The 23,219-nt window shown below is 38.7% G+C and overlaps 1 protein-coding gene across 5 annotated transcripts in view; it reads right to left on the bottom strand.

Moving 5' to 3' along the window:
• GPHN (gephyrin) overlaps window positions 1–23,219 on the bottom strand; it is a 569,154-nt gene that overhangs the window by 50,702 nt on the left and 495,233 nt on the right. For all 5 annotated transcript variants that reach the window (XM_049899425.1, XM_049899421.1, XM_049899422.1 and 2 more), the window contains one exon: window positions 488–609. In XM_049899425.1, the coding sequence (XP_049755382.1) occupies window positions 488–609 (122 nt within the window). The remainder of the gene's footprint in view (window positions 1–487; window positions 610–23,219) is intronic.

Here is a 23,219-nt window from a genome sequence, read left to right as displayed (position 1 = left end):
AGTGGGTGCAGCCTGGAGAAACTTGTCTAACATAAGGATATCAAATTCAATATAAATGCCTTAGAAAACAATTTTACTTAAACTTCAAATAATCAGGTAGTGCTAATTTTGACATTCTCTTAATCTTCTAATCTATGTGTTTCCTGTCTTTCTTGAAACAAGTAAAGGTGTGACGAGGAATAACACCATCACCATTAGTTCCACTAGGATAAAGCCAACACTACCAAAAAAAAAAAAAAAAGCCCTGAAAATTTAACACACACGCAGGAAAGCAAACTATTTCTCCTGTTGTAATAGGCATTCCAACAGAATGTCTATTCCTAAAGGACATAGACACTTCTATAAGTCTCTGGTTTTTGAAGAATAAGATGAAGTGAAAATTATGGTTTCATATTTCTGTCTCAGCAGCAGCAACTCTACCTAGTTAGTACTCCAAAAATTCATATTTGCACAGTGACAACTTTTCAAAATAAAATCCAATACTTACTTGTCTCCCACAATTCCCAAGTTGATTGTAGGGTAACCATGTTCCTGAATTGTTGCTAGGAGGGTTGAACGATTACTATCTCGAATCTTTCCTGGTAAGAGGTCATCTTCAGGATTTAGTAGCTACAAAGCCAAAAAACCATCACAAATTATTCTCTTAGGATAATACTGCCTGTTATTACTGGGGAAAAAAGAAATCTAGTTAACAGTTTAGGATATTTAGCATCTAAAACAGTATCTGACACATAGAAGGTATATACTCAAAGGATCTTTGAATACATATTGACATAGGAGGATAAGAAAACGTTCCTCCTAGAATTAAAAAAAATGTACAAATTTAAATGGTGACTGAACAGTAGGCCAAATATCACAACAGCTTTGGCTAGAATTTGACAAAAACACCTTGGAGATATTGGCCTTCCCAGCAATTGGTTACTGGAACAAAGTAATTACAACAATTCTCTTTTTTCCACCAAATGTTATTTTCCAATTTGTTTTTCACTGAGAACATTTGAGGTAGAGGCTGCATGACATGATATTCTTATGTCTGAAGGGAATGACTGTTTACCTTTTCTTTCAACCTTTTTGATCTCTTTTCTGAAGTGGGCGCAATAGTACCAATTAAGTTAATCTTACATGAAGGAGAGGGAGGCATATGCTTTGTTTCCATTACTACAACTTTAAATGATTAACTCTTAGCTACACATACCTACAACTGCATGACTCTGAATTCAAACACCCTTTAGAGATTTAATATCTATTACTGTTTTGTCTATGGAGAAAATTTTAAGATGCTTATTTTATGCTAGGATATTTCAATGAAACTGTGGTATAGTAGGAAGAGCTTGGAAGTCACATAAGGTTCAAATTCAAATCAGACGAACTCCTTATGCTTTAGTTTTCTCATCTATAAAATATACTAATAAGAACTACCTTGCAGTGTAGGTGTTAGGATCAACAGAGATAATGGGCACTAAATTAATGCAGATAAATATTCATAAATGGAATTCTCCTTTCTTTCATTTTGATGTATGATGCTGAAAAAGCACCTATTTCTCCTGAGTAATTCACATACTGTTACTCCTAGATGCTAGTGTAGATGGAATTGGTTTATAATGTGAACATAACCTATTAGATTATAAAATACTTAGAGAAGGGTCCTTAACACTCACACACCACACACACACAAATATGTGAATTTATGTATCAGTTTTAAGAGGTACTTTGATTTAAAAAACATTATAAAGTGAAAAAAAGTACATCTTTGAATTGAAAAAATATGGAACGTTATCTTGGAAGGTTGGAGGCAAATCTGCACATTTTAGATGTTTAGGCTGATAATATGACCAATACTCAGGGCTTAATATTTCAGTTCTCTCAAACAAAAGCCTCAAACTCCACCAATCTTCTTTAGGCAAACTCCTTCGCTCTTTCTCCTGATTCTTTAAAAAAAAAAAAAAAAAAAATTTATTATTTTTTTTATGACCAATACTCAGGGCTTAATATTTCAGTTCTCTCAAACAAAAGCCTCAAACTCCACCAATCTTCTTTAGGCAAACTCCTTCGCTCTTTCTCCTGATTCTTTAGTGATACCATGTTGCCAGGCCTTTGTCCCCTTACGATACCCACTGCCCACTGCCATTGAGTCGATTCTGACTCATAGCGACCCTGCAGGACAGAGTAGAACTGCCCCACAGAGTTTCCAAGAAGCGCCTGGTGGATTCGAACTGCTGACCTCTTGAGTAGCAGCTGTAGCACTTAACCACTACGCGACCAGGGTTTCCCCCCTTGCGATAGGCTGGAGAAAAACTCTGACCATCTTATCGGGTGTCACCTGGAAGCCTTCCATTTAAATACTAATTTAACTTAATCAGATGCCATGTGAAATCACAATGCGCTTTTATCTTTAGTCACTGGTAGTGCTTGGAAAATTGCTATTGTAGTGCTAATACAGATTAATTTTCTCTGATCTTAATTAACACATGGTTATACGAAGTCATTATAATTAAAAAGGCCAAGGTTTGCAGCTCTTTAACTCCATTCATCATACAGGTTGCTTCAGACAGAAAATTGTGTAGTTGTATCATTTTTTTTCCCCCACAGCAGGGTACTGGCCACCAACTAGGTAAGATTTCCTTGGCATTAGGGTGTTTTCATTGCCATTCATGTTCCTCTCAATTATTCTGCTGCAGTTTCAGAAATAACAATAATTAGAGATCATATCTGCAAAACTGACATAATGAAATAGTAGCTAGTTAAATGAGAATGTGGGATTTACAGCGCATTTTCAGCATTTTCAAAGAAAACACAAAAATGAATAGAAGATTGATTGTAAGGCTAAATATACTAAAATAGCCACAATTTTCCCCTTAAATCTGAATCTTATTTTTTAGTAGCTTGTACTTCTAGCTTCTGGTCATTCTAAAATATTTTCACTGGATGCCTGACACATACCACAATTAAAATACAAAAGAAAAAACAAACAAAAGGTAAGCCATTACCACCACACCTTGTCACTTAAAAAAAATTTTTTTTCTTTTTTTTTATTCTGTTTTTGGTGAAAGTTTACAGAGCAAATAAGTTCCTCATTAAACAGTTAATACACATATTGTTTTGTGACATTGGTTGTCAATCCTGTGACATGTCAATTTTCGCTTTCTTGACCTTGGGTTTCCCATTTCCATTGTCCAGCTTTTCTGTCCCCTCCTGCCTTCTCATCTTTGTCCCTGGGCTGGTGTGCCCATTTAGTCTCATTTACATGGTTGGACTACGTGTTTAATAACCTGTTTATTAACCGGTTTATAAACCAGTTTAACCTTTGGCTGAAGGGTGAACCTCAGGAGTAACTTCAGTACTGAGTTAAAAGGGTGTCTGGGAGCCATACTCTTTGGGTTTCTCCAGTCTCCGTCAGACCAATAAGTCTCATCTTTTTTTGTGAGTTAGAATTTTGTTCTATATTTTATTCCAGCTCTGTCTGGGACCCTCTATCGTGATCTCTGTCAGAGAAGTCAGTGGTGGTAGCCGGGCACCATCTAGTTGTGCTGGACTAGTTCTGGTAGAGGCTGTGATAGTTGTGGTCCGCCTTGTGCCTTTTCTTTTCTTCATTTTCCCTTGTTCCATACAGGGTGGGAACAGTAGTTGTATCTTAGATGGACACTTCCAAGCTTTTAAGACTCCAGATACCTACTTACTGAAGTAGCACACAGAATATTTTCTTTATAAACTATGTTATGCCACTTGAGCTAGATGTCCCCTGAGACCATGGTCCCCAGCCCTTAGCCCAGTAACTTGGTTCCTCAGGGAGTTTGGAAGTCTCTATGAAGCTTCTAAGACTTTGTCTTAGTCAAGTTGTGCTGACTACCCCAGTATTGTGTGCTGTCTTACCCTTTACCAAAAGTATCACTTATTTATTGTCTAGTTAGTGTTTTTCTCTCCCCACCTTCCTTGTAACCATCAAAGATTATTGCTTTCTGTGTATAAATAGCGGTCTCATACAGCATTTGTCCTTTTGTGATTGCCTTATTTCACTCAGCATAATGCCCTCCAGGTTCATCCATATTGTAAGACGTTTCACAGATTCATCATAGCTCTTTGTCACTGTGTAGTATTCCACTATGTATGTACCATAATTTGCTTATTCATTCATCTGTTGATGGGAACTTAGGTTGTTCCAACTTTTTGCAATTGTGAATAACACTGCAATGAACATGGGTGTGCATATGTCTATTTGTGTGACAGCTCTTATTTCTCTAGGATATATTCTTAGGAGTGGAATTGCTGGATCACATGGTATTTCTATTTCTAGTTTTTTAAGGAAGCACCACATTGTTTTCCAAAACAGTTGTATCATTTTGCATTCCCACCAGCAGTGCATAAGAATTCCAATCTCCCTGTAACCACGCCGACATTTTTTATTTTCTGTTGTTTTGATTAGTGCCAGTAATGTCAGGGGGAGATGGTATCTCATTGTAGTTTTTTTTTTTTAATAATTTTTATTGAGCTTTAAGTGAACGTTTACAAATCAAGTCAGTCTGTCACATATAAGCTTATATACACCTTACTCCATACTCCCACTTACTCTCCCCCTAATGAGTCAGCCCTACCAGTCTCTCCTTTCGTGACAATTTTGCCAATTTCTAACCCTCTCTACCCTCCTATCTCCCCTCCAGACAGGAGATGCCAACACAGACTCAAGTGTCCACTTGATACAAGTAGCTCACTCTTCATCAGCATCTCTCTCCAACCCACTGTCCAGCCCCTTCCATGTTTGATGAGTTGTCTTCGGGAATGGTTCCTGTCCTGGGCCAACAGAAGGTTTGGGGACCATGACCACCGGCATTCCTCTAGTCTCAGTCAGACCATTAAGTCTGGTCTTTTTATGAGAATTTGGGGTCTGCATTCCACTGATCTCTTGCTCCCTCAGGGGTTCTTCATTGTGCTCCCTGTCATTGTAGTTTTGATCTGCATTCCTTGTCACTTTCTTATCTTTTAAATTTCAGTTTCCTGTTTCTGTTATTGTCCATGGTGCTACCATCCTCCCAGCTTTGAAACATTTACTTTTGATTTTCTTTTTCCCTTTATAGTCCACTCTGTTCCCAAAGGTCTTAATCATTAAGTGTTTCCTAACCCTTCTCCTCCTTGACTCTACATTTTAATTCTTCTGTTACCAACCTCTCCCCACGCAATTCCAGGCATTAATTATGTTATGCCTGAATTTCTGCAAAAGCCTTATAATTGGCAGTCTTGTCTTGAAACTCTTTCCTTCTGAGAAATAAAGTAGAAAAATCAACTTGAAAAGCTGTACTATTACTTGCATAACAGATAAACTACCAAACCATGACAAGCAATACAAACTATCTTAAGTCAAACTGTTTTAACACAAGTTTGCTCACACTTACATGTTTCAGGATAAGACCATGGACAAATTGACTTAACAGCAGCTCCATATGGAGTCCTGTATTTCAAAGATGTGATTGATTGTTTCAGCAACTCACCTATTTTACAAATTCTGACCAAACTTTGCTCAAAGCTTACTTACAAACTTCTATCTTAAAACTACCCCATGATCAAGCCCGCCCTCAAGACCCCATAAATAGTCATTGCTGTAGAGTTGATTCCGACACATCACGACTTCGTGTGTTACAGAGAAGAACTGCTTTATAAGGTTTTCTTGTCTGTAATCTTTATGGAAGCAGGTCACCAGGACTTTCTCCCATGGTGTCACTGAGTGAGTTCGAGCCGCCAACCTTTAGGTTAGTAATTGAGTGCAAACCATTTGCACCACCCAGGAACCTAACCCCATAAATACGTGTTATGTATGTTTCTGTAATGCTCTCAAACAACATATGTATAAGGCAGTGTTGTGTATTTTTCTGTTATATGCATATGTTTGACTTTGTAAAGCTCTTAAACCAATATGCAAAAGTCACTTATATGTGACCTAGAAGTAGAAATTTTCTGAATTTAAAAATTCACAGAAGAATGAGAAGTGTGTAAGGTATATCACAAACAACTTCTTTAAGTTGGGTTGGAACCTACATGATGTGACAAAAGAAAATGTATACTCAAATATCTAAAGTGGCTTTGAGATATAAGAAAAGTTATAAACTACCCCCTCATCTCTGACCTTTTAGAAAAGATGCTACATACTGCTAATCTCTGACCTTGGAGAGAAGATGTAACACACTAGTCTTTGTTAAACATGACATCATGAGCCTTTATCATGTGGGGCCAAGGACAGAAAATCACATATAAACCCAGAACTATGGCTCATTCACTGAGCAAAGGCAGAGGCAAGAGATATCTCTCTAGACCCTGCCACTCTCTGAAGACCATGAGCCTACCAGAGACAATGGATGAGTCTTTGCCTACCACCGCCATCCTCAGACCCCAGCTACAAGGAACCTCCACTGAACATGAGCCATGGTCAAGTTTTCCTTCCAAGGGCATCTGTTAAAGGTAAAAGCCTGCAGTCTAAAGGTGTGAACTCTAACCATTGGACTAATATCGTCATGATTCTCTAGTCCTAAAGGAATGGCTTGTGGTCTTACCTGTGTGTGCCTTGTCAAGACTACCTTGCAATAAGTGAGTTTATGCACGATAAGCTTGACCTTTTTTTTTTTTTAAACTAAATTTTAAAATAACATCCCACAGGGCAATACCCTTCTATAATGATCCTCTTTGAGACACTAGTGAGACTCTGTCCAGGTAGTGCTCTTCCTTGTTCAGAAGTTTTAATATATACAGCTTTGTATGACCAACAGGTTCCCCTGGTGGTCCTTCCCTGGTATTTTAGGACTTTGACAGTCATGGAAATCCCAACAAGACTTGGGCAAGACCCCATGCCACCAGTACGCACTATCCTGAGGTCTCTTGAGCCTCCTTGTTCAGGGGATTCCTTCTCAATAATGATAAGTATGGAACTTATTTTGAGCTCTTATTCTTTTTTGTTAAGTTCCCAAAGCCAGCTGACGTTTTTTTTGTTTGTCTTAGAAGATTTCCAGAACATTTTGGTTATCTGATCAGATTTGTACTAATTTTTGTTTTCTTTGGTGCAGGTCTGCTAAAGCATTGATGTGATACTAATTGTTCTGTCAATTGGCCACACTGTTGTGTGTTTATAAGAACTTTTTAAAGTTTTCTCTGTGTTTGTACAGTATTATGGATCGCTTTTATATGGTCTTTCTAGCCATGGTCTTATAACTCCCACCAAATGACTGGGTGGTGGTTGTTGTTAGGTGCCTTTAACGTCGACTATACACATGGACCTTGCCAGAGGGAATACACAGGAATCAAATTTACTACATCTGTGGAAAGAGACGATGGAAAAGCTCAATATCATCAGTCAGAACAAGGCCAAGGACTGACAGTGGAACACACCATCAATTTTTCATATGCAAGTTCAAACTGAAACTGAAGAAAATTAGAATAAGTCCATGAGAGCCAAAGTACAACCTTGAGTATATCCCACCTGAATTTAGAGACCATCTCAAAAATAGATTTAGCGTGTTGAACACTAATGACCGAAGACCAGATGAGTTGTGGAATGACATCAAGGACATAATACCTGAAGAAAGCAAGAGGTCATTAAAAAGACAGGAGAGAAGAAAGAGACCTAAATGGATGTCAGAAGAGACTGTGAAAATTGTTCTTGAATGTTGAGTAGCTAAAGCAAAAGGAAAAATGATGAAGTAAAAGAGCTGAACAGAAGATTTCAAAGGGCAGCTTGAAAAGACAAGTATTATGATGACATGTCCAAAAAAACTGGAGACAGAAAACCAAAAGGGAAGAACACAGCATTTCTCAAGCTGAAAGAACTGAAGAAAAAATTCAAGCCCTGAGGTGTAATACCGAAGGATTCTATGTGGAAAATATTAAACGATACAGGAAGCATCAAAAGAAGGTGGAAGGAATACACAGAGTCACTATATCAAAAAGAATTGGTCGACATTCAGCCATTTCAGGAAGCACCATATGATCAGGAACCGACTGTACTGAAGGAAAAAGTCCAAGACGCACTGAAGGCATTGGCAAAAAACAAGGCTCCGGGAATTGATGGAATACCAATCGAGATGTTTCAACAATCGGATGCAGTACTGGAAGTGCTCACTCGTCTACGCCAAGAAATTTGGAAGACAGTTACCTGGCTAATCGACTGGAAGAGATCCATATTTATGCCTACTCCCAGGAAAGGTGATCCAACCAAATGTGGAAACTGTTGAACAATATCATTTATAATGATTGGGTGGGACTATGTAAATAAGGTGCTTGTGGCCCTCCAAGGGGATTGGAAAGCTTGCTAAGAATGCAAATAAGGTCCATGGCACCCTTGTGGGGTGTGACCATGAAAATAAAGTGTATGGAGCCCTAACAAGGAAACTGATTAGTTTTGCCATCTGCTAGGCTTTAAAGAGAGCCAGTCTCAGAGCAGTGGGGAGGACGTCACTATCACCAAGAAAGAAGAGCTGGATGTGGAGCATATCCTTTGGACCCATGATTCCTGTGCTGAGAACCTCCTAGACCCAGGAGACAGGAAAAGAGAGCTGTACCACCTGAGACAGCGAGAGATAGCGAGACGCAGCAGCAGAGAAACAGAGGCAGCAGAACCAGGAGACCAGCAGGAGATGGCAAGGTGGGCTCCCTGGCCCACAGAATGAGAAAGCTGAGTACCTATGAGTAGGTGGCTTGCTGGCAGAGTGGGGTACCTCTGGGCACTTAGTGGAGGTAGTCTTGCTGATCCATGGAGTGAGAGAGCTGAGTGCCTTCTGGAAGGACGCTTGAGTGGAGTGGGTTGTCTCTGGGCACTTACTTGTAGAGCTAAAGAGCTTTGTAACACACTTGTCCAAGCAAGGCAGAGGCTGAGTTGGCCCAAGATGCCAGAGGGGCCAAAGGGGCCAGGAGGCCTGCCTGTGGGAATGGCTGAAAAGAAGCTATCCTGATCAAAGAACTGTATCCTGAGTAGTTCCTGATCCTGAATTGTAACTTGTTACTTCTGTTAGAAACCTATAATCGTGAGTATGGTTTGTGAGTTCTGTGTGACCATTGCAACGAATTACCGAACTCAGCAGAGAAGTAGAGAGTGTCATGGGAAGGATGGCTAGTGTCAGAATTGGTAAAAAGTTTGGAGAAAGGAGGTATGTCTGACCTCTGCCTCACTGGAGTCAGCCTTGAGCTGATTTTTGATTCTATCTCCTTCCCCTTGTGAAGTTAGATGACGATGTTGGATAACGTCATCATGCATTTTTACAGTTTGAGAAATTGGCTTTGGGAGAGAACTCCTCTTTATCCAGTCAGGCCCTGCTGAGTTTTAGCATCAGTACGCAGGAGCTCAACCCAAGTTGAGGACTTTAGACACAATATATAAGCAATGTTTTCCCCTTTGACCTTTAGTTAAAGAATTCATGGATTCTTCTACTAATAAGCTTGTGCTACTTCCTGGTGTTACTCTGGCTTCTGTTCTTTATAAAAATCATAATTTCATCAAGGACAACTTGGAATTGCAGTGGCCATTTTGAAGTACTTTTGACATGACTAAAATTATTCATTTGAAAAGCAGAACAAAAAGGAAATATGATTCTGAATATTCAATGACTAGCATTTATATTGTTATGAAAAGCTTCAAAATTAGAATTTAAAAACAATGTAAAAGAATCTAAAAGTTCTTTTGTTAAACTCTCATGAGGAGATTCTCTGTCTTGTCTAAAAGAAAAATCATTTAGTTTACTGTAAAAGACTTCTTTGTTTCCGTTATTCAGAGATTTAATCCTATGGTCTTGATGGAATTGTCAAGGACCTCAGACATCGTTTGATTGGGTTGTAGTGACTCACTTTCTCTCCTTTTACATATTGAAATCGGTTTTCTAGAATCTAAGACCTCCCTCCTCCTTTGATTAAATGGGATAATATGTGCAAGGTGCTTAGCATAGTGCCTAGAACATAATACTGTCTACTACTGTGCAGAAATTCAGAGAGAACTGCAAAGAGAAGGCTGGGGGTTTATTTATTCCTGGTACTTTTCAATTCAATTTCAGCAAATATTCAATGACCCTCTACTTTGTGCTAAGAATTGTGTTAGGAGCCAGTATTGTTACTGTTAGGTGCCGTTGAGTCAGTTCCAACTCATGGTGACCCTATGCACAACGGAACAAAACACTGCCCGGTCCTAAGCCATCCTTACAATCGTTGTTATGCTTGAGCTTATCGTTGCAGCCACTGTGTCAATCCACCTCGTTGAAGGTCTTCCTCTTTTCTGCTGACCCTGTACTCTGCCAAGCATGAGGTCCTTCTCCAGGGACTGATCCCTCCTGACAACATGTCCAAAGTATGTAAGATGCAGTCTCCCCATCCTTGCTTCTAAGGAGCATTATGGTCGTACTTCTTCTAAGACAGATTTGTTCATTCTTTTGGCAGTCCATGGTATATTCAATATTCTTCGCCAACACCACAATTCAAAGGTGTCAGTTCTTCTTCGATCTTCCTTATTCATTGTCCAGCTTTCACATGCATATGAAGCAAATGAAAATACTGTGGCTTGGGTCAGGTACACCTTAGTCCTCAAAGTTGACACCTTTGGTTTTTAACACTTTAAAGAGGTCTTTTGCAGCAGATTTGCCCAATGCAATACGTTGTTTGATTTCTTGACTGTTACTTCCATATTTGTTGATTGTGGATCCAAGTAAAATAAAATCCTTGACAACTTAATCTTTTCTCCATTTACTGTGATGTTGCTTATTGGTCCAGTTGTGAGGATTTTTGTTTTCTTTATGTAGAGGTGAAATAATCCACACTGAAGGCTGTGTACTCAGATATTCATCAGTACGTGCTTCAAGTCCTCTTTGTTTTCAGCAAGCAAGGCTGTGTCACCTGCATATCACAGGTTGTTAAATGAGTGTTCCTCCAATTCTGATGCTCCTTTCTTCTTCATATAGTCCAACTTCTTGTATTATTTCCTCAGCATACAGATTGAATAAGCATGGTGACTACCACAGAAAACCAAATACACAACCAGGACCCATCAAAAAAGTGGTGCAAATCTAGATTGATCACATCTCCAGAAGATAATGGTCTAATTTAGGCTGAGAAGTTACTAGAAGTAGGACTGAGAAATGAAACGGAAACCACATCTTCCAAAATTGCACTATGATTTGCACAACAGATTAATTGTGCCAAACTATGACATGTAACACAAGCTATCTCAGCTTAAATTGTTTTAATACCAGCTCATTGAGAACTATATATTTTAAATCCATGAACAAACTGATTTAATAGTAACTCCACATAAACACATGTATTCCAAGGATAAGACCAATAACCACCAGCAATTTGCCCAGATTACAAATTATGACCAAGCCTGCTCAGACCTCCCATGCTAACTGTAGCACACCAATACCCTATATAAGTATCCTTCTGAAAATTTCCCCAAATTATGACCAAGCCCTGCCAGACCTCCCTTGCTAACTGCCCTAAAATCACCCTAGGACTAACTCTAGCACAACAATACTCTATAAGTACTCTTCTGAAAATTTCCCCTTTGATACACTACTGAGCATCAAAGTCAAGTACTGAGTCAAGGTGGTGCTTTCCTTTATTCTGCAAATTTAATACCCAGTTAAAAAAATTTTTTTTTTATGATCAGTAAGTTTCCTTCATGGTTTTGTTTGGGGGTTTGGATACTGCTATAGCTCAGTATCACACATCAACTGAGATTATCTTTCTTAAATACCAATTTCATGCCTTTCTCCTCTTCTCCGAACTGTCTCCCATTCTACTAACCCATGATCATTTTCTACTTTATTTAAATACTATGCCAAAGGCTCAAAACTCACTTCCTTTGAGAAAACTGGCATTAAAAATTTTATTCAATTCAGTTGTATTCTTCATGAACTTTGTACTTAACACTTCTATCATTAGCTAGTTTTTTTATCTAATTAAAAAAAACACATATTTCTTTTAAAATTTCTTATCATAAAATAAGTATAGATTTACAGAAAGTTGCAAAATAATACAGAGTGGTCCTGTGTTCACTTCACCCAGTTTCTCCCAATGGTAGCATTTTACATGTTGCTGTTGTTGTCAGGTGCTGGTGAGTCAGTTCCGACTCACAGAGACCCTATGTGCCACAGAATGAAACACTGCCTGGTCCTGCGCCACACTCGCAATCATTGTTATGCTTGAGTCTATTGTTGCAGCCACTGTCAATCCATCTCATTGAGGGTTTTCCTCCTTTTTTTCTGACCCTGTACTTTACCATGGAAACCCTGGTGGTGTAGTGGTTAAGTGCTACAGCTGCTAACCAAAGGGTCGGCAGTTCAAATCCACCAGGAGCTCCTTGGAAACTCTATGGGGCAGTTCTACTCTGTCTATGGGGTCGCTATGAGTCGGAATCGACTCCATGGCACTGGGTTTCGTTTTGGTTTTGGTACTTTACCAAGCATGATGTCCTTCTCCAGGGAATGATCCCTCCTGACAACATGTCCAAAGCTGTAAGGCGCTGTCTCGTCATCCTTGCTTCTAAGGAGCGTTCTGGTTGTACTTCTTTTAAGACAGATTTGTTTGTCTTTTGGTAGTCCACGGTATATTCAATATTCTTCACCAACACCACAATTCAAAGGCGTCAATTCTTCTTCAGTCTTCCTTATCCACTGTTCAGCTTTTGCATGCATATGATATGACTGAAAATACCATGGCTTGGGTCAGGCGCACCTTAGTCTTCAAGGTAACATTTTTGCTTTTTAACACTATAAAGAGGTCCTTTGCAGCAGATTTGCCCAATGCAATGCGTCTCTTGATTTCTTGACTGCTGCTTCCATGGCTGTTGATTGTGGACCCAAGTAAAATGAAATCCTTGACAACTTCAATCTTTTCTCCGTTTATCATGATGTTGCTCATTGGTCCAGTTGCGAGGATTTTTGTTTTCTTTATGTTGAGGTGTAATCCATACTGAAGGCTGTGGTCTTTGATCTTCATCAGTAAGTGCTTCAAGTCCTCTTCACTTTCAGCAAGTAAGGTTGTGTCATCTGCATATTGCAGGTTGTTAATGAGTCTTCCTCCAATCCTGATGCTCTGTTCTTCTGCATACAGTCCAGCTTCTTGGGTTATTTGCTTGGTATACAGATTGAATAAGTATGGGGAAAGGATACAACCCTGACGCACACCTTTCCTGACTTTAAACCAAGCAGTATCCCCATGTTCTGTTTGAACAACTGCCTCTTGATCTATGTAAAGGTTCCTTATGAGCACAATTAAGTGCTCTGGAATTCCCATTCTTCGCAATATTATTCATAATTTGTTATGATCCACACAGTTGAATGCCCTTGTGTAGTCAATAAAATACAGGTAAACATCCTTCAGGTATTCTCTGCTTTCAGCCAGGATCCATCTGGCATCAGCAATGATATCCCTGGTTCCACGTCCTCTTGTGAATCCGGCCTGAATTTCTGGCAGTTCCCTGTTGATATACTGCTGCAGCCACTTTTGAATAATCTTCAGCAAAATTCTGCTTGCGTGTGATATTAATGACATTGTTTGATAATTTCTGCATTTGGTTGGATCACCTTTCCTGGGAATAGGCATAAATATGGATTTCTTCCAGTCGGTTGGCCAGGTAGCTGTCTTCCAAATTTCTTGGCATAGAGGGGTGCGCACTTCCAGCGTTGCATTTTACATAATTGTAGCATATCGAAACGAGGAAACTGAGATTGGTATAGTGTGCATGTATAGCTCTGTCATTTTATCAGGTACATAGATTTGTGTAACCACCACCTCAATCAGGATATGAACTATTCTGTCACCACAAAGGTATCCCTTGTGCTACCCTTTTACAGTCATAGTTCCCTCCTTCTCCATTCCCTAACCCCTGGCAATCACTAATATGTTTTCCATTTTTACAGTTTTCTCATTTCTATAATGTTATATAAATGGAATCATACAATATGTGACTATTTGAGATTGGCTTTTTTTACTCAGCATAAGGCCCTTGCGATTCATCTAAGTTGTTCCATGCAATGATAGTTCGTTCCTTTTTAATTATGGTTTCCTGTTTCTGACTATTACAAATAAAGTAGAGCATTTATATATAATGTAATTATGGATATGGCAGAGTTTAAGTCTATCATTTAATTTTTTGTTTTCTGTCAGTTCCCTCTGTTTTTGTTTCTGTTTTCCTGTAGATTACTTGGGTATTTTTTACAATTCCATTTTGATTTAAACATACAGTGTTTCAGAGTATATCTCTTCTTTATATATATTTTTACTGGTTGCTCTAAATATTACATTATACACATATAACTTTCAACCAGATTGTAAGCTTCTCCAACATTTTTTTCTATCCTTTTAAAATTCATTCTATTACCTATGCTATGCAGATGACAATTTATTAATGTATGTAAAATATGAAGCCCAGAGTCCAGCGTCTAAGCTTAAGAACGAAGCAAGAGAATCTCTTCTCAATTGCCTTTGAGGGAAATGGTGGGGATACAGACAAGGAGTTTTAAGAGGCAAGGTTTGGACTATCCTGGCACAGATGGCTTGTCGATTCATGTTAGCTTTTTGATGCCTAATATACCTTGATTCATTTTCTGCAAACCTAGTAGTCAGCATACATGGTTACTTCAAAGTAGTACATTACAGAACATTTATTACTGTTATAATGAAGAGGTATAATAACACTTGCCACCTACGTACCTCAGAGGGGTGTAGTAAAGATTAATGAGATAATATTAGTCAAGCATTGTTAAACCCCTAGAAGAGAGGTACTATATAAATACATGCTGCTATTTTTTGCTATTGTTTAGTATAAGTGACTAAAACATCCTTTTATAATCACCTTCGAGCACTCTTATAATAAAATAAGAAATCTAAGCATGGCTTAACTGAAACTACTCTATCATTATGAAATACACTAAATAAAATTTAATATAAGAAATTAATTCATTGTAAAATTTAAACTTCATATCCAAGATTACTGTCATTAACAGAAATTTACACAATTACTTTGAAGATAAAATAACATGCCAGCTCTTCAGTTTTGGAAAGAGATAGACTAGCTGGCATAAATATATTACATTTACAGCTCTGAAGTAAGACTATTAATAATTAGTAGAAACTTCTGTTGTACCACCGGTGGCTTCATTGCCAGAAAACATACTATAAATTGTGGTGGGATCAAAGTTGGAAAAGAGCACATTCTAGTTTGTCTATCAGTCCCTTGAGCATAGGGAAGGAAAAATGGAGAGCTAAGAGAAGATGGAGGGAGAATGGAAGGGAAATATAAAAAGCTCCTTGAAGCAGCAGAATGGGGCCTGGAAGGGGGGTGGGTAGTTGGGTGGAAAGAGACCTAAGACACCTGATCAGAAAGACTACTTTTGTTTCTCAGTCCTGTCCCATTTCGAGCATAGCAACAGGGCAACCAGACTCTTTTTGTTTTTAAACCACAATGTGCTCTTTGTGTATAAGATGAACATAAAGAAAGGAAGAACAAGTACACATCTTCATAATAGAATGCTGTGCAGCTAATAAGGAAGATTTCATATAATTTCAACATAAACCTATATCCGTAGGGAGGAAAATGGAAAGAAATCAAATTATTATCATGTTTAAGTTATGGTATGGTGCATTTACATATAACTTTTCTCTATTTTCAAAATATTTGAGGACGATAAAAAATAAATTTAAAAGATGTACATATTATGACAGCACAAGGCAGTATATGAGAAATGCCAAGTGACTGATCCAAACAAAGATCATCGTAACTATTCAAATCTGGTAATCTTCTACTTCATGTAGGAAGAAACATTTGAACTGATTTTGAAAGGCTGATAGAATTTTAAAGTGACTGGATTTTAATGAGAAGAGATGAATACAGACACGTAATCTGGTTAGATGGCATGTGATAATAATGGCCTGAAATGTAGTGGATGCCAACAAATTTGTTGAATAGCTGAATTAATGAATGGGTATAAGCACTAAAAATAGGCCATCATCTTGGCCTACTGATGCAAAGATTAAAATACAATAATAACACCGAGTTGGTAAGGGTATGTGAAAATGTGCACTTCACAGAATTTAAGGGAGGGTTAATTGATATACTTCTGGTGGCAATTAGGCAATAAATAATATCAAAAGTCTTAAAATAAAAAGGTATCTTCTTGGACCTAGCAATGCTTCTACAGATTTAAGAAAATAATCAAACATGCAAACATATATGGATGCTTATCATAGCACTATTTTAATTATGAAAAATGGTAAATTAAATGTCTAACAGTCGGGAGCTGACTAAATTAATTATGACAAACCTATATAATAGAACTGTTACACAGCCATCAGAGATGGACTATAGGTATGTATTATTGACAAGGAATTATATTAGTGATATAATACTTAAGTGAAGAAAAGCAGATCATAAGGTAGTATTTGTAGTGCTGTCTTATTTTCGTAAATAAATATATATTCACATGTATACAGAAGTAAGTCTGGATGACTATATATCAGAATGCTAGCAGTGGTTTCTTTTTCTTGTTTGCATTCCACTAGAATGTAAGCGTCAAGAAGGTAAGGATTATTGTCTTTTTTGTTTATTACTGTACTCCCAGCAACTAAAATAGTACTTGGCACATAGTTGGGGCTAAAAAAATACTAATAAATGAATGCTTATTTGTATTTTCTAGTTTTCATATATGTAAACTATTATTATAATCTAACTGCTTTTATGTTAAAAATAGGTGGATTAAAAAAAAAAGTCACTCAACCTTGGTAAGAAAAGTTTCAACAAATGGTGATGCCATTATAAAACCAGGTGACTCAGGAAGGAGGTATTTTGGGGTGGTATGAAAGGGAAGATGGTAAGTGAGGCCAGGTAATGGTGGAATATCAGGTGGAAATATCAAAAGGAAGTTGAAATGGAGGTCCGAGCTTTCAAAAAAGGTCAGGATCAGGGATGTAGATACAGAAATTACCTGCATATATGTGACATAAAAGAAAAACTCTATGGGAAAATTTAAAGACAGTGAAAGACACAGCAGAGTGGAGTCCTGTGGAATACCCCATTTAGGGCAAAGAAAATGAATAAGAAGCAACAGAAGAAAAAAAGTAGTAGTCAGGGAGTCAATAGAACAGAACACAAAGAAAGTGATGGTCAAGTTAGTGGGTAAGGAGTGTCAGTGATGTCAAATGGTGCAGACAGGTTAAAGAGGATGAATATTAGAGGGTGATTTAGAGATCAGGAGGTTATCAGGGTACCCAAGAAAGCAGCTTCTGTAATAATGGTGCACTAGTCAGATTTGGATGAGGCACTGGTGATTCAGTGGTAGAAGTCTCGCTTTCCATGTAGGATACACGGGTTTCTGGGCAATGTACCCCATGCAGAGCCACTGCTCATCTATCAGTAGAGGCCTGTATGTTGCTGTGATGCCGAACTGGTTTCAGTGGATCTTCCACACTCAAATGGACAGGAAGAAAGGCCTGGCAATCTACTTCCAAAAATGAGCCAACAAAAACCCAATGGATCACAATGATTTCATCTACAAGAGATCACGGGGATGGTGTACGGCTAGGCAGTGTTTCACTCTGCTGGGCATGGGGTTGCCCTGAATCAGGGGCTGATTTGATGGCAGCTAGCAGCAACATCAGGTTGGTGAATTTTAAGAAAAAGTGGATAATGACAAAGGAAGGGCAGTGTTTTTTTTTTTTTAAAGAAATGTAATAGAGAATAAAAGAGGGGACTAATACATCAGCTCAAGGAGGCAAGAGGATGTTTAAGTGTAGATTTTCTTATAATAATGGTTGCTGTTGTTACTAGTTGCCCTTGAGTTGGCTCCCACTCATGGTGACTTTGTGTAAAACAGAACTCAACACTGCCCAGTCCTGCACAATCCTAACAATCATTGGTATGCTTCAGCCCATGGCAGAAGCCATCGTGTCAGTCTATCCCTCTACTTTACCAAACACGATGTCCTTTTCTATTGATGATAACGGTAATTATTGCATACTTGGGTATAGAAGGGGGACGAGCCCCTAGAGAGAAAACAATCAAAATCACAGAAGAACCTCCACACAAACAGATATATGCACACTCATGTTCACTGCAGCACTGTTTAAAATAGCAAAAAGATGGAAGCAACCAAGGTGTCCATCAAAGGATGAATGGATAAATAAATTATGGTATATTCACATAATGGAGTACTATACAATGATTAAGAACAATGATTAATTGGTTAAACATCTCATAATATGGAGGAATCTGGAAGCCATCAAGCTGAATGAAATTAGTCAGTTGCAAAAGGACAAATATTGTATGAGACCGCTATTATAAGAATTCAAGAAAAAGTTTAAACACAGAAGAAAATATCTTTTGGTGGTTATGAGGGTGGAGAGGGAGGGAGAGGAGTATTCACTAGTTATATAGTAGATAAGAACTATTTTAGGTGAAGGGAAAGACAACATACGAGAGAGGTCAGCACAACTGGATGAAACCAAAAGCAAAGAAGTTTCCTGAATACAACCGAATGCTATGAAGGCCAGAGTAGCAGGAATGGGGGTTTGGGGACCAGGGTTTCAGGGGACATCTAGGTCAACTGGCATAACAAAATGTGTTAAGAAAATGTTCTGCATCCCCCTTTGGTGAGTGCCATCTGGGGTCTTAAAAGCTAGCAAGCGGTCATCTATGATGCATCAATTGGTCTCAACCCACCTGGAGCAAGGTAGAATGAAGAACACAAAAGATATAAGGTAAGGATGAACCCAAAAGAAAGAAGGGGCCACATAAATAAGAGACTATATCAGCCTGAGACTGGAAGAACTAGATGGTGCCTGGCTATCCCTGATGACTGTCCCGACAGGGAACACAACAGAGATTCCCTGATGGAGCAGGAGAACAGTGGGATGCAGATCTCAAATTCTTGTAAAAAGACCAGGCTTAACGGTCTGACTGAGACTAGAGGGACCCTGGGGGTCATGGTCCCTGGACCCTTTGTTAGCCCAAGACTGGAACCATTCCTGAAGCCAACTTTTCAGACAGGGGTTGGACTGGACTATAAGACAGAAAATAATACTGGTGAGGAGTGAGCTTCTTGGCTCAAGTAGACACGTGAGACTATGTGGACAACTCCTGTCTGGAGGCAACATGAGAAAGCAGAGGGGGACAGGAGCTGGTTGAATGGACATGGGGAATACAGGGTGGAGAGGAAGAGTATGCTGTTTCATTAGGGGGAGAGCAACTAGGAGTATGGTGTGCAAGTTTTTATATGATAGATTGACTTGATTTTTAAACCTTCACCTAAAGCACAGTTTTAAAAAAAAAAAAGATCAGACTTACTGGCCTGAGAGACTGAAGAAACCCCAAGAGTATGGCCCCTGGCTCAGTAATGAATTCACTCCTGAGATTCACCCTTCAGGGAATGATTAGACAGGCCCATAAAACAAAACGAGACCAAAGGGGCACACCAGCCCAGGGGCAAGGACTAGAAGTCGGGCGGAACAGGAAAGCTGGTAATGGGGAACCCAAGGTCAAGAAGGCGAGAGTGTTCACATGTTGTGGAGTTGACAACCAATGTCACAGAACAATATGTATACTAATTGTTTAATGAAAACCTAGTTTGTTCCGTAAACTTTCATCTAAAGTACAATTAAAAAAAAGTGTTAGTTATAAAAAAAAAGCCACAGAAGAAATAGGAAATAATATAGAAACCAAAGTTCCAAAGAAGGTGAGAAGCGATGAGTTCAAGGGTAGAAGTAGAAGGACTGTTCTTGGAAAAGAGGAGAAGTACATTTTCCTCGTAGAATGGAGGAAACAAAGATAGCTGAAGGAAGAGGGGAAATTCTGATAAAAAGAGAAGAGAAGATGAGGGAGCCTTCATTTAGTTCACTTTGGCAAATATTTTTTAGCTTTATATTTTCCATAATGCTGGTGAGGTCATCTGTCAAGGGTGAAAAAGTAGGGCTGCTACTGAGGTTTGAGGAGTTTGTGGAATGTTTAAATGAGCTATCCACTGGAGCAATATGCTTGGAAATCAACAAGACAGAAAATATCAATAACAGAATTTTTGAGCAACTTTAAGTGCCAAGTTAATATAAGATGGCAGAATTTTGTAGTGAGCCAGGTAATCACAATTCTATGATCTTCTTAAGTAACGCTTTTCTTCTTGAGAGTAAAAATAAATCGGAGCAAGAATCCTTGAGAAGCACAAATGGTTAAGTGCTTCACAACTAGCTGAAAGGTTGGTGGTTCAAGCCCACCCAGAGGTGCCTTGGGAGAACAGGATGGTGATCTGCTTCCCAAAGGTCAGAGCCTTGAAGACCCTATGGAGCAGTTCTATTTTGCAAACATGAGGTCGCCATGAGTAGACAACTAACAACTTCAGTCATTCAGTTTGGACATTAGAATAGTAAGCAAAGGGATTGATTAAAAGACTGACAGAATCTGAAGTGTTAATGAGGACAATTTTAAAGTGGTGAACCGTGGTCTTCAATCTAGATAAGAAGTACAGTATAGCTAGAAGAAAGTAATGGACTACCTAATATCATAGGTTCCAGAGATTGCCATCGAAAACACTGGAGAAATGAAATTAAAGGAAGTTGTAATGGGAAGCACTGTGGTATAGTGGAAATAAGTCATTAAAGTCAAAAAGACTTAGGTGGGAAACCAGGTTCCACCACTTACATACATTATATATATGACGGACAAGTTGCTTTGTTTCTGCGGTTCAATTTCCTCTAACATAAAATAGGGGATAATTATACTAACCTCATAGAGTTGTTTGACTCATAAAGCACCTAGCAGTACTAATCACAGCAGACACTCAACTTACCATTTATTTATCTTTTCTATTGTTAGTGAGTACATATATATATATTTATTGTGCTTTAAGTGAAAGTTTACAAATCAAGTCAGTCTCTCAAACAAAAATTTATATACACCTTGCTGTATACTCCTAATTGCTCTCTCCCTAGTAAGACAGCATACTCCTTCCCTCCACTCTCTCTTTTCATGTCCATTCGGCCATCTTCTGACCCCCTCGGCCCTCTCATCTCCCCTCCAGACAGGAGATGCCAACATAGTCTCATGTGTCTACTTGATCCAGGAAGCTCATTCTTCATCAGTATCATTTTCTATCCCATTGTCCAGTCCAATCCCAGTCTGAAGAGTTGGCTTTGGGAATGGTTCCTGTCTTGGGCTAACAGAAGGTCTGGGGACCATGACCAGTAGGGTCCCTCTAGTCTCAGTCAGACCATTAAGTCTGGTGTTTTACGTGAATTTGGGGTCTGCGTCCCACTGCTCTCCTGCTCCCTCAGGGATTCTCTGTTGTGTTCCCTGTCAGGGCAGTCATTGGTGGTAGCCGGGCACCATCTAGTTCTTCTGGTCTCAGCCTGATGTAGTCTCTGGTTTATGCCGCCCTTTCTGTCTCTTGGGTTCATCTTTACCTTGTGTCGTTAGTGTTCTTCATTCTTCCTTGCTCCAGGTGGTTTGAGACCAATTGATGCATCTTAGATGGCCACTTGCTACTGTTTAAGACCCCAGAAGCCACTCTCCAAAGTGGGATACAGAATGTTTTAACAGGTTTTATTATTCCAATTGACTTAGAGAGGACATATGTTTTAAAGATTCTAGTTTTTACAATAGCAGCTGCTCATGGAAGGCCTCTGTTACTAACTGTGGCCATAAAATTATAAAGATGTAATAGATAAGCAAAGGCATAGTGGAGATAAATACACCTAATTTGAGAGACGAATGAATGAATATGAATGAGTTATGAAATATTGCTGAAACAGACTGAAACACTGTCCTAAAAACTAGCGGAACACAAAGCATCTATTCCTTCCACTGAAGGAATAATTATTGCTAGTACTTCGGGTAACTAGATAACAAGCACACAGCTTGACTTCCTGGAGATAATGGCAGCTGGCTGACTGATGTCCAATCTAAAGACCTGTAGGTCACCATTTAAAGCTTTAAGAGGATCAGCATGTATTCTATATATAGAGAAATGATGTCACCAAGAGTCAAAATTAGAAAATAAAACTGGGAAATATAAAGGCTGAGAAAAGAGGAGGAAGATATAGCTGTATCCTAAGTGTAAAACTTGGATCTCCTGTCTTCTATTTATACTCATTCCCTAGACTACTTTATCTGGTCTCATGATTTAAAATACTCTGTATATGCTGATAACTTCCAAATGTGTATTAGCCCTGACCTTTCCCTTAAACTCCAGACTAATGAGTTCAATTGCCTATTCAATATTTCTACCAGAATTTCTAATAGTATCTCAAACTTAACATGCTTAAAATATAATTCTTGATTTCTACTCCTTGATCTTTCCCACTTGGGTAAACAACTTTATCCTTACAATTGCTCAGGTCAAACCTTGGAGTTGACTACTTACTTACTTTTATGCTCTACTTATACTCTTTTATTGATTGATTGATCGTTCTTTAAGGGAAAGTTTACAAATCAAGTTAGTCTCTCATACAAAAAATTATACACACCTTGCTATGTACTTCTAGCTGCTCTCCTCCTAATGAGACAGCACATTTCTCCTCTCTATATTTCCTATGTCCATTCAACCAGCTCCTGTCCCCCTCTTCCTTCTCATTTTGCCTCCAGACTTGAGTTGCCCAGATAGTGTCATATGTCTACTTGAGCCAAGAAGCTCACACCTTACCAGTGTCATAATCTATAACTCTACTTATACTCTTATACTCTACTTTTAATTCATTAGCAAATCTTGTTGGTTCTACCTTTAAAATCTATCCTGGCCTGGATTACTTTTCATTATCTCCACTGCTACTACTCTGGTCAAACTCTGCTGGAATAGTGGAATAGTTTCTAACTAGTCTCACAGCTTTCTCCCTTGCCTGTCCTATACTCTGTGACACACAGAAACCAGAGTGAAGTTTAAAAATTTAAGACATATTATGTTACCCCTTCCTTAAAACTGGCCATTTAGAATAAAATGATCTACCTTCTGATTACCTCTCCAATCTCATCTCCTTTTATTTTACCCCTTGCCCTCTATACTTCAGCCACATTGACCTCCTAGCTGTTCCTCAAACATTACAAGCATGCATCCTTCCTCAGGGCTTTTCCATTTGTTGCTTCCTCTGTCTGGAACACATGTCTTCCCATTCGGCATATGTCTGCAATGCCCTCAGATTTCCACTCAGATATAACCTCATCAGTGAGGTCTGATTGCCCTATCTATAACAGAAGACTCTACCAACTAGGTTCAGACAGGAAAACAAAA

Source organism: Elephas maximus, chromosome 10, assembly GCF_024166365.1.
Source record: "Elephas maximus indicus isolate mEleMax1 chromosome 10, mEleMax1 primary haplotype, whole genome shotgun sequence".
Taxonomy (NCBI): Eukaryota; Metazoa; Chordata; class Mammalia; order Proboscidea; family Elephantidae; genus Elephas; species Elephas maximus.
This window is presented reverse-complemented; position numbering and strand designations above follow the sequence as displayed.